Source organism: Elephas maximus, chromosome 19 (genome assembly GCF_024166365.1).
Source record: "Elephas maximus indicus isolate mEleMax1 chromosome 19, mEleMax1 primary haplotype, whole genome shotgun sequence".
Classification (NCBI taxonomy): domain Eukaryota; kingdom Metazoa; phylum Chordata; class Mammalia; order Proboscidea; family Elephantidae; genus Elephas; species Elephas maximus.
The window spans coordinates 10237501-10250004 of NC_064837.1; the positions used below are offsets into that span (position 1 = coordinate 10237501).

The 12504-nt window shown below is 50.1% G+C and overlaps 1 protein-coding gene across 1 annotated transcript in view; it reads left to right on the forward strand.

The window, feature by feature from the left end:
* LOC126062594 (myosin-13) overlaps positions 1 to 12504 on the forward strand; it is a 77648-nt gene that overhangs the window by 46675 nt on the left and 18469 nt on the right. Inside the window, exons 17-24 of the mRNA XM_049860292.1 lie at positions 462 to 579; positions 1737 to 1860; positions 3595 to 3731; positions 6377 to 6632; positions 8144 to 8386; positions 10544 to 10720; positions 12075 to 12220; positions 12332 to 12422. Of these exons, the coding sequence (XP_049716249.1) occupies positions 462 to 579; positions 1737 to 1860; positions 3595 to 3731; positions 6377 to 6632; positions 8144 to 8386; positions 10544 to 10720; positions 12075 to 12220; positions 12332 to 12422 (1292 nt within the window). The remainder of the gene's footprint in view (positions 1 to 461; positions 580 to 1736; positions 1861 to 3594; positions 3732 to 6376; positions 6633 to 8143; positions 8387 to 10543; positions 10721 to 12074; positions 12221 to 12331; positions 12423 to 12504) is intronic.

Sequence of the window (12504 nt, forward strand, 5' to 3'; positions counted from 1 at the left end):
GGTCGATAGCACTTGGAAATAATCATCGTAGATATCACGTAATTAAAACGGCAGCAATAATAACTGTTTTGGGGACCCATATGATATAGGGGACACTATCATATTATCTCTAAGGAGCCCTGGTGGTACAGTGGTTAAGCACTTGGCTGCTGAGCGGGTCAGCAGTTTAAACCCACTAGCTGCCCCAGGGGGAGAAGGATGTGGCAGTCTGCTTCCATAAAGATTTACAGCCTTGGAAACCCTATGGGCAGTTCTACTCTGTCCTCTAGGGTCGCTATGAGTCATAACTGACTCGATGGCAACAAGTTAGTCAGGATCCAGCCATATACCCCCACTCCTCCTTACAGCTGGCACCAACTCTTCCCACCAAGTCTGGGTGTTTTGAGTGTCTTACAGTGCCTCAGACCATCAAAGACTAATGACGAGAAAGCCACAAACACTCTGGGACCCTCTCTCCCCAGGGGTGATGGACCACTACCTGGTGATACACCAGCTGCGCTGTAATGGGGTCCTCGAGGGCATCCGGATCTGCAGGAAAGGATTCCCGAGCCGAATCCTCTACGGTGACTTCCGACAACGGTCCGTCTGTCACACTGCGTCTGTCTTTCCTTCTGCATTCCCCAAAGCGCTCCTTGGGCAGGGAGTTTGGTGAGCCCATGAGCCTCCCAGGATTTTCATGGGTTTCATCTTTTGATGGGGGACCACGAAAGTGAGCACGGGACCAGCATCCCTGGCTTCTGCCCACTAGATGTCTATAACCAGTTGTGACAGCCAAAAACATCTCCAGACACTGCCGATTTTCCAGGGCAGTAGAATCGCCCCTGGCTGAGAACCACAGCTCTAGCCTCTGTCCTTCCAGCTGCCGTCTGGGCCCAGAGGTCCAGGCCTTGCCTGGCATGGGGAAGCGGGGGGGGCCCCAGAGGTAGGAGGACCAGAGGTTTGCAGGGGACAGTTGCTCTCAAGGTTCTTTTAAGTCAGAGAAGAACCATTTTCTCTGAAAGCAAAATTCCCGCTGTGTGCTCGCTCAGCTGAGCTTCCTTCTTCTATGCGTCTCCTCCTCCCGCCATAGCCCCATTGCCGTGAATCAACCCCTAGATTTTCTCTCTCCTACATCAGCTGTACCAGATTCCACTTCCTTCTAATGCAGAATCAGGAGAAGGTTCTAGAAGGCCTGGTCTCAGGCATGGGGCCTTTCTGGGGGTTGTCTGTTCAGGAAATCTCATCCTTTATCTGGAAGCATAGCAGTACCTCTCACTGCCAAACTGACCAGGGAGATGGAAGGCATTGCTAGGCCTGACCAGCCGCCCAATGGAGGGCTCCAGTGAGGCTGAGGTGTGTTCTCGGCTTTCTGCATCCCAGGCCACCTGCTGATGGACGCTTGCCACCCAAGCTGCATTGGCTGTCTAGAGTCTGTCTTCTCAGCCTTCTGGACTCCCATTCTGAGTGCAATCAGCAGCACCTCCCCCTGAGCCAGCCTTATCCATGAGAAAGGTAGCCCTTCTGACCCACGGTCACCACAGAATGACAGGATGGGACCCTCTCAGGGCTACAAAGCTTCTGGGCTGTAGCAGGGAGAGGCAGGGGTGCAGCCCTGGGCAGGGAGGGGCAGGGCTGCAGCCCTCATGGAGCGCCCTTTTGGCTTGGCCCATGGCCGGGCCGCCAGAGTTCCCTCTCACCAGCTGCTTACAGTCCACCACCGGCATCCCCAGAGCTGAGCTGTGGCACCCTCTCCTCAGGTACCGGATCCTCAATGCCAGTGCCATCCCAGAAGGGCAGTTTATTGACAGCAAGAATGCTTCTGAAAAGCTTCTGAACTCCATCAATGTGGACCGGGAGCAGTACAGGTTTGGCCATACCAAGGTGAGAACAGCTCCAGTGAAGCTCTGAGGACTACCCTGTGTAACCCAAGAATTCACAGTCTTGGTAACTCAAGGGCACCCACAGGAAAAAAAGCTCTTTCCCTTCAGGTCAGCCTGAATACCCCTTGCCCACTCGCCCAGGTCTCCGCATTAGAGGTAAAGAGAGCTCCATCTCTGAGTTGGTTTTCAAAGGCTAGAGGCTTAGATCAGGAGCCCCTAGGTGGTGCAAATGGTTAATATGCTCGGCTGCTGAACCAAAAGGTTGGAGGTTTGAATCCACCCAAATCCGCCTTGGAAGAAGGGCCTGGAGATCTACTTCTGAAAAATCAGCCATTGAAACCCTATGGAGCACAGTCCTACTGTGACACAGGTGGGACCATGATGAGTCAGAATCCTTGATGGCAACTGGTTTAGAGACTTAGATTAGAAGCCTGAGCCTTGCTGAGCAATAGCAGAAAACAACAGGGAACTTAGTGTCCTGGGGAAAAGGGACCCCTACAGGGGAGGGCAGAACCGAAGAGAGAGGAGGACCTATAAAGAACTGCAGGGTCAGTGAGGACTTGAGGAGAATAATTATAACCTATAAAATGGCCACCGTTGGCTAAGCACGTGTGCACCAAGCCCGTGATGACTCTACCTACACATTCCATTTAACGCAGGGGTGATGGTGATGACCAGGGAACCTACCTCATCACAGTATTGTGAGGGCGGGGGAGATGGAGGCTTGGAGAGGGCAAGAAACTCTCTCAAAGCCATGTAGATAAAACCAGGTGCTTTCAAAGAAACAAACAACAACAAAAAAAAACAAACCCACTGCCATCGAGTCAATTCCAACTCATAGTGACCCTATATGACAGAGTAGAACTGCCCCATAAGGTTTCCAAGGATCGACTGGTAGATTTCAACTGCTGACTTCTTGGTTAGCAGCCGGACATTTAACCACTGGACCAGTAAGGCTTCAGCTGCCATCAAATCGACTCACGGCGACCCTGTGTGTGTAAGAATCTAGAACTGTGCTCCATGGGGTTTTCAATGGATGGTTTTTTTGGAAGTAGATCACTGGGCCTTTCTACCGAGGTGCCTCTGAGTGGGCTCAAGCCTCCAATCTTTCAGTTATTAGCTGAGCACGTTAACCATTTCCACCACCCAAGGATTCCATCACATGGATAGCGAATGGTAAAGGCCGGCTTCAAACCCCTGTCTGAATGCAAAGCTCTACCCACCTGGGAAAGGGCAGACAGGGCTTAAGGAACCTCTACCCCACCACGGAGGAGCCTGCTGACCCCCAGGCACCCTGTTTCCTGGACCGTCAAGGGATGGAGGAAGCTCTGCTGCCGTAGCCGATGGGTAATGAGGAGCCAAGAGCAGAACCGAGCTTTCTCAGATAAACAGAGGGGTCTCGGGCACCACTCCGAGAGTGGCCACTAGTGGGTTCTGCAGTTACTTTGTGGACTTGCCTTTGCCTCCTGCATGTGAGCTCTGTCAAGATCAAGCCTTGTGGGTTGTTGGGGCCTGAGCCACGCTTCAGAGCAGGCCACCTCACAACCAAGGAAGAGTCGTTATGGAGACCAGACCCACCAAGAAGAGGTCCCGGATGCTGAATTGCTGCTGGTCCCCTGACCAGGGCACTGAAGGTCCAGGGTCGGGGCTGGGTAGAAAGAGGCTCCCACGAGAGCCCCAGGTTGAACACTTGCTGAGAACTAACGTGGGCCTCATCTCTCCCTTAAATGTGCAGGTGTTTTTCAAAGCTGGACTCCTGGGCCTTTTGGAGGAGATGAGGGACGAGAAGCTGGCGACCCTGATGACACGCACCCAGGCCGTGTGCAGGGGGTACCTGATGCGAGTGGAGTTCAAGAAGATGATGGAGAGGAGGTGACGTTGACCTCTCCTCCACCTGGCCACACCATCCTGCTTAGTAGCTGATGACCGCTTCCTGCTTTTAATCCTGGGATATCAATTTACTCGTTCATTCTTCCATTCATGCATCTGACAAACACTCACTGAGCACCAACTGTGTGCCTAGTCCATACAGGGCACTGGGGAAGTGGAAATGAATTTTGCCTGCCTGGGTCTTACAGATGAGTGGGGAAGTGGATGTGAGCTTGATTCAGTTTAATACCCCTGGGTGGCACAAACAGCCCTGGTGGTGTAGTGGGTTAGGAGTCTGGCTGCTAACCAAAAGGTTGGCAGTTCAAATCCACCAGCTACTCCTTGGAAACCCCATGGGGCAGTTCTACTCTGTCCTATAGGGTCTCTGTGAGTCAGAATCAACTCGACGGCAGTGGGTTTGGTTTCAGGTTTTAGGTAGCACAAACAGTTAAGCGCTTGACTACTAACCTAATGCTTGGCGGTTTGAACCCACCCCTGCAGGGCGGCAGAAGAAAGGCCTAGAAATCTGCTTCTGTAAAGGTGACAACCAAGAAAACCCTATGGAACCATCCTATCCTATAGCACATGGGATCTCCATGAGTCAGAGCTGACTTGATGGCAATGGATTTGGGTTTTTTGTTTTGTTTTGTTTTCCGATTTTTGGCAAGTCCAATGTTAGAGTTATATTCAGGGCAATAGAGGGTTGGTGTGAATAAACCCCAGGTTGACGGTTGGGGTCTGCAAGAAGGGAGAACATCCTGGAGGAAGTTGAGCATGACCTAATAGAGGGTGGCAGGTGAGGGAGACCTAAAGTGTTCATTGTTGTTGGAGCACAGATTGGCATGCAGGTCTTGGGGTCCCCGGGTGCCGCGTTGAAGAGCCCAGCTGTGTCCTGTGGTGATGAGCCCGTGGCAGGGTGTAAGGAGACAGCAGGAGGATCAGATTAGCTACTCAGACAGGTCGCACTGTCGGCACTGTCAGCAATGAGGGGAACCACCCTGAGGGCACAAGAGGGCCAAGATCAGGCTGTGGCAGAAGTCTATGTGAAAGGGGACAAGGGTCTGCATGAGGCAATAGTAGATGGATGAGCGAAGAGGGCCTGGCTGGAAGGAGCATTGAAGAGTAATATTCCTGCAGTAATTCCAGAGAAGAAATAACAGCACTGCTGACCGCTTACTGTAGTGGTTTTAAGGAGAGGGGAATTGGGGTGAAGGCGCTATTCTCCCTGATTCCCTGAAACCCTGTATAGCTCTAACTTTGCCATGGCCGTAAGGGACCATAATGCCATCAGGTACTAGTCAAGAATAACTCCCAAGCATCTGGCACAGTGAACTGAATGAAAGCCAGCACTGAAATGAAAAAAATCTCAAAGAAGGGGCTAGTTTAAGGAAAAGAGAAGCAAGTTTTCAGGTACACGTGAGCTGTGCGAACATGGAGCCATGGAGGACGAAGGGTGGGAGATAAAGTCATACAGCTGGGGTGCAGACAGCGGTAGAAACCATCAGAACAGATCAGTTCTGTGAGGGAGAGGGTCTGGGGAAGACCAGTGGACCAGAGACAGTGCCTGGGCTTATGGCATCACTTAAGGAGGAAGACGGAGCCCATATGGCAAAACACGATGAGAAAAGCTTTTGTCAAAGGGAAAAAACAAACAAACCCATGGCTGTGGGATCGATTCTGATTTATAGCGACCCTATAGGACAGCGTAGAACTGCCCCAGAGGACTTCCAAGCCTATAAATCTTTATGGAGGCAGACTACCACATCTTTCTTCTTAGGAGCAGCTGGTGGTTTTGAACTGCTGACATTTTGGTTAACAGATGAGCACTTAACCACTGCACTACCAGGGCTCTTTTATCAAAGGCAGAAGGGAGTTTCAAAAAAGGGAGAATCGATTCACATTTCAAATGTGGGAGAAAGGCCCAGTGAAATAGGGATGCAAGGTACTCGTTGCTTTGGTAATTAGGATGCCACTGATGACCACGTTGTTGCCTTCGAGTCAGTGCCAACTCATGGCAGAATGAAACATTGCCCTGTCCTGGTCATCTTCATGATCATTGGTATATCTGAGTCCATTTTTGTGGCCACTATATATTCTGAGTGTCTTCCAAGCTAAGAGGCTCATCTTCCAGCACTACATCAGACTCATAGGGTTTTCATTGGCTAATTCTCAGAAGTAGATTGCCAGGTCTTTCTTCCTAGTCTGTCGTAGTCTGGAAGCTCCACCAAAACCTGTCCACCATGGGTGACCCTGATGGTATTTGAAATACTGGTGGCAGAGCTTCCAGCATTGCAGCAACATGCAAGCCACCACAGTACGACAAACTGACAGGGTTGTGGGTGGCTAACAACCGTAGGCAGAGTGTTTTTAATAGGGTGGAGGAGGTGGAAGCTGAGCAATGGGAGCCACAAATGGCCCCATGTCCTCTCTCACCTGCAAACCTTTACACGTGTCGTGTCCTCTGCCGCCACCTTTCCACGAGCCCCATTCCCCATCCCTTCATTTGCAAACCTTGCTTTGGAGTCTGTAGGCTTGCCTGTACCTCGTCCCCACCTTGCGGGGGGCCCTGGGGCCAACGGGGCAGGTGGGGGTAGAGAAAAGGCCTTGCTTTGCTTCGTTCATGAACGCTGGCTCTAACGGACGTGCAGGGACTCCATCCTCTGCATCCAGGACAACGTCCGCTCCTTCATGAACGTCAAGCACTGGCCCTGGATGAATCTCTTCTTCAAGATCCAGCCCCTGCTCAAGAGTGCGGAGGCAGAGAAGGAGATGGCCACCATGAAGGAGAACTTCAAGAGGGCCCAGGAAGAACTGGCCAGATCCGAGGCTCGCCGGAAGGAGCTGGAGGAGAAAATGGTCTCCCTGCTGCAGGAAAAGAATGACCTCCAGTTACAGGTGCAGTCTGTAAGTACCTGCTACCTGAGAAAGGGGACCCCGGACTCAAGGATAGAAAAGAAGCAACACTGAGGCCCGCCGTTAGGTATCTATTCAAGAGACGGTGATGCCACCCAGTGGTCGTGACGAGTATCGCCCTGTAATTAACAGGAGGGCTGGCCCTGGAAGTGGTGCCTTCCAGAAAATATGTCTGCAAGTGAATTTCAGCTCCCCCAGATTGATTCCTGTCTTCTATACTGGAATTAGACATATTTTGCTGTGAGGATGAGGGTGACGTGTGTTTCAGAATAAAAGCTGTCCAGAATGCACCAGGACTTTTTAAAAATAATATAAGAAATATTTAAAAATTGTAATAGCCCAATAAAAAATAGAAAGAGTAACACTCAAAATACTTTCAATAGTATGATTATATTCAGATAAACGCATTAAAGGTGCACATTTTGTATTAAATAAACAGGAAGAATGAAAGCATGTATGCAGCGTGCCACACTTCGGCAGCGTAATTGTCTCCTTGCCTGACTGCACAGAGTCAAGGTGTTTATAATTTGCCTTTTTTAATAACCCCCCAAGTCCTTCTCCCTTTTTCCTTGTGTGCGGTGATTTTCTACACTTTCCCGATCCATACAGTGCAGTTATCAGGGGCACTTTCCCAAGCATGATGGACTAGCAAGCAAGTTTACATCCAGGGATGTTTCTTTTCCATTTGACAGCTGTGTGACCCTGGGCAAGTTACTTAACCTCTATGTGCCTCAGGTTTCTCATCTGTAAAATGGGCAGAGTAATAGTATCAACTTCACAGGGTTGTTGGGACGAATCCAGTGAGTTCATGTTTATAAAGTGCCTGGCTCATAGCTCATGTAAGTGCTTACACTTGACGGTCTCTTTCCATGCACAAGCCTTCAGCTCCCACCCAGTTCTTAGAATGTTCTCGTATGGGAAGATATAGCCCAGTTAAGTTTAAACAGAAATAGCTAATTTTGGTCTGTCCAAGAGGCTTATTAGGGAGTTTCAGTCACTGATTCCTGTCTGCTTTAACGTTTCTGGGCAGTGGCTTGAGGAGGCAGGGCTAAGAAGACTTGGACAGAACTTCTCCATTGAAGGTCAAAAGGCAGTGATAGTTTGGAAATATTAGTCAGCTCGTGATGGCACCTGCAGCGGGTGGGCTGTTTTGTAACTGGCAGCAGTGGGAAGAGTGAGACGGTCGAACCTCTGAATTTGGCAAATTTGTAAAGGCCCTGTTCTTTAAAGTGAACTTGTAACTTCACAGATGGCTCTGTTTGGAATTATTTTCTGTGAATTCCTTTTAAGTGAATGATGTCTGTATTGCTAAAAAATAAAGTCAAAGCGTATAGATGATATCCAAGTGTACGGGCACGCGTGTGGCCTGTGTGCGTGTGCGTGTGCGTGTGCGCCCCATTCCTCGGCCTCGCTCTAGAAGACAGGCTTGTAGGAGCGGGCCCCTTTCCTCCCAGGGCTTGCCCAGAGGCTGATCAAAAATGTTAATGGTCTGGTCTTCTCAGGAAACTGAAAATCTAATGGACGCTGAGGAACGGTGTGAGGGGCTCATCAAAAGCAAGATCCAACTGGAAGCAAAAGTCAAGGAGTTGAACGAGAAGCTGGAAGAAGAAGAAGAAATAAACTCTGAGCTAGTTGCAAAGAAGAGGAACCTAGAAGATAAATGCTTCTCTCTCAAGAAAGACATCGACGACCTGGAGCTGACCCTGACAAAAGTGGAAAAAGAGAAGCATGCCACGGAGAACAAGGTGGGGAAAGCCCGGGGGTGCCCACAGATCCTTGAATAATCCTTACTCCAGCTTTACTCCTCCCGCATCAACCCCAGCATGGCCTGGAAGTGAGACGCAGGGACCGAGTACAAGGATAGTCAGCCACTTACTGTCGAGCTGACCCCAACTCATGAAGACTCCGACTCGTGGCAACTCCACGTGTGTCAGAGTAGAGCTGTGCTCCATGAGATTTTCAGTGGCTGATTTTTTGCCGTGAGATCTTCCGAGGCACCTCTGGGTGGACTCGAACCTCCAACCTTTTGGTGACACAGCTGAGTGAATTAGCCATTTGCACCACCCAGGGATGAAGGGTAGTTAGATCCCACCAAGTTCTGTCCCCAGTCCTGTTCTCTTCCTAGCAAGCTCTTCTCAACCCTCCTCCCGCCTCCCGATTCATGTCACGGATTTCTTGCTCTGACGCTGCCTCGCAAAGCCGAGAGATCCTTGTGAACAAGGACTGTTTGACATTCATCTTTGCCTCTCACAGCACCTAGCACAGGGGTACAAACCAAAAACCCAACCCGTTGCCATCGAGTCAATTTCGACTAATAGTGGGGAGAGCAGAATAGAACTGCCTCGTAGGGTTTCCAAGGAGTGGCTGGTGGATTCGAACTGCCAACCTTTTGGTTATAAGCCTAGCTCTTAACCACTGTGCCACCAGGGCTCCAGCAATGAAAATGCCTACAGAGGCTAGGCAGAAAGTGAAGGGGCAGACACTGAAGGAAGCGGAAGCTGGATGACCGTGGGCAGAGGTGCGAGGGCACAGGAACCCTCCCACGTTGTTGCTGGGGTGTGGTCCGATGCAGCCCTCAGGAGAGCCGCTGGAGCCGTTCAGCCAAAGTCAAAGTACTTATGCCCCCACCCAGCGGTTCTGCTCCCGGGTTAGACCAAGGAGTCCTCCCACAGTCCTTACAGGGACATGTACGAGGGTGTCAGTGGCAGCATTGCTTGGGGCGGGGGACAGTCCGAAGCAATATCAGGGTACCCCTGGGGGAATGGAGAGGTAGGATGTGGTGACTGCACACCAGGGTGTGCTCTGCAGCCATCAGAAGCAAACAGCTCGTGCACACAGGGCATCAAAGATGGCTATTAAAGACCTAGGACTGAGGAGGGAAAACAGTAAGAAATGAAATGCCCAGCACCACACTATTTGTGTAGACTAAAGTTATGTGCACTGGATACAATATAAACATTTTACAAAAATACATAAATGCACATGGCATGGATTATAGTGAACCGGTTGCCCATGAGGTAGAGTAAGAAATGAGGTCAGCCGGGTGTAAGATGATAATGGCAGCTGACACTCAGCTTCCGTGTTGAACAGACAATTGGCAGGAGTGGAAAGTGACAATAGGGAGGGGTGGAGACTGCGGCCAACTTGCCCTGTCCACAGGTGGCTGCCACTACTCAGCTCCAGCCAGCTGTTGCCAGGTGGGAATATGAGCCCAGCACTGCCAAAGCCTCTAAGTTTCTCTGAGAAACCAGAGATCCAGATTTTACATGAAATCTCATTATTTTTCCATGTTGGTGACTTATTCAAAAACTGCAAATCCCTTCGTGGCCTAAGGAGAAGATGTCCGTGGCTGGATTCAGCCGTGGGTCAGGAGTTAGCAACATCTGGTCTGGAAGAATTTCATACGTGAAGAAAGGTTCAGCTTAATAGCCTGAAGCTGCACTCTTGGTGCCCGTGTCCCGCTTCCTGACAACGCAGGGTTCCCATTCTGGCTTTTCTTCATAGCATCTCACGTCTCTCCTTCCCCCTTCCCCCTGTCTCGTTCTAAACCCCAATCAGCCAGCCTGAGAAACAAATCCCGGGGATGTATTATGAGTGGATATAGACTGATGTTACCTTTCAGAGGTAGCACATTTGCATTTTAATGGCAACCTTCCTTCTAAGACATAGTCCCTCTTTAAAGGAGTAACCCTAATGAGAGGATTCGAGGCACTGGGATAAGCCAGTGGGGACCGTAAAGAACTGACAGGCCGCCGATTCCAGAATCACACAGCCAGTGCCTGTTGCGGAGGGAAAGAAGCAATAGCAAAGAGAAAAAAAGTGAAGAAAAAGGAAGCAGTAGTCTTTGTTGGGAGCTTCCAGCTTAATTGTTTGACTATTAAATTGTGTCGATATTCTCCTAGGTGAAGAATCTCTCTGAAGAAATGACAGCTCTTGAAGAAAACATTTCCAAACTGACCAAAGAGAAGAAATCACTACAGGAAGCCCACCAGCAAACCTTGGATGGTCTCCAGGTTGAGGAAGATAAAGTCAACGGCCTCATGAAAATCAATGCCAAGCTCGAACAGCAAACGGATGACGTGAGGATATTTTACTGTTCTGTTTTAACATCGATTACTCGAGGAAGCCTGGCAAGAGAGGGTTCACGTAGAAGGCAGGGGTTGAAAGCCCAGGCTCTGGAATCAGAATCCCCGAGTTCAAATCTCAGCCCCACCTGTGAGCGAATTGGGACCACTGAGCGAACCGCGTAGCCCGCGAAGCCTCAGTTTCTGTACTGTGCCGTGAGACTACAGTAGCTTGACCGCAGAGGGTCCCCACAGAAAGCTCAGCACACAGGAAGTGATCAGTAAAATGTTAGATGATGATACTGTTGTCTTCGCCATCATCATCATCATCATCACTGGCATCCATCTGTAGGTCATTCAGCTTCCAAAAACTCCACTCCTGTTCTAACATTATTAAACAGCAGCCCCATTTGTGGGCACGAAAGTTATTATTTCCCCCGAGCATGTTACATTTTTGTCCTTGATGTAAGAGCCAGGTTTGAAGTGTTCAGGTTTTATGCATGACTGTGGCTAGAGCTTTTCCAGATGGCTATAGTTTTCCTGAAGCCCTTGTTGTTGTTGTCATTGTTGTTTGTTGCCCTCAAGTCAGCCCCCAGCTCATAACCATCCATGAACAGTGGGACAAAATACACCTCAGCCATGCACCATCCCTGAGATCAGTTGCAGATGAGACCACAGTGATCCATAGGGGTTTCACTGGCTGATTTTCAGAACTAGTTTGCCAGGCCTTTCTTCCTAGTCTCACCTTAGTCTGTAAGCTCCGCTGAAACCTGTTCATCATAGCAACACACAAGCCTCCACTGACAACGAGTGGTGGCAGCACATGAGGTGCGTTGGCTGGGAATCAAGCCCAGGTCTCCCTCATGGAAGGTGAGAATTCTACCACTGGACCGCGATATTCCTTTCCCCACACCCATCCCGAGTACACACACGCGCACGCACACTGAATTCCTTACCTAAATCCCCCAGGGCTGGCTGACAGAGGGGGATGAGTGCCAGTGCCCACTCCAGGGCATCACAGGCACAGCTGTAGCAGCGGCCGTCCACCGACACACCTTTGTCCTGTGCATGCAAGAGTACACAGTACGGGCACCACGTTCCTCTGGGAGACACGGGCTGGAACAGGTCAAGTGGAAATGGGCTGAAAGAGGCCCTGGGAGCACCCTGGGAGACCCAGGCCCCTGTGCTTGCCTTTGCAGGAGAGGAGGAGGAGAGGCAGCAGGAGGGCTTGCTTCTTCTGAGGCAGACCCTCGGAGCCAGCACCCGCTGGGAAACCAAGGAAGGAGGCCACAGGCCACAGGAGTAACTGCACAGGGTGCAATGCTCATTTTCCCAGCAAGGTCTCAACCTTTCCACTCTGTCTTCCCAGCTCGAGGGCTGCTTAGAGCAGGAGAAGAAACTGCGGGCGGACCTGGGGAGAGTGAAGAGGAAGCTGGAAGGAGACCTGAAGATGTCCCAGGAATCCATTACAGATCTAGAAAACGCCCAGCAGCAAATGGAGGAGAAACTGAAGAAGTAGATATTTCATTTTCTCTCTTTGTGTCTAAGCCATAAAGCAGCCCCTCCTCGCCTCCTTAAAAGGCTTATATTTCATGTTCTTTAAAAAAAAAAAAAATCTATTTGCAGGAAAGAGTTTGAAATCAGTCAGTTACAAACCAAAATTGATGGTGAACAAGTCCACAGTTTGCAGTTACAAAAGAAGATTAAAGAATTGCAGGTAGACATGTCGAATCCTTTCCTAATCAGGAAAACCCCTCTGCAAGTACCCCTTGCCCTTTTCCACTTTGCTTCTTTAGCTT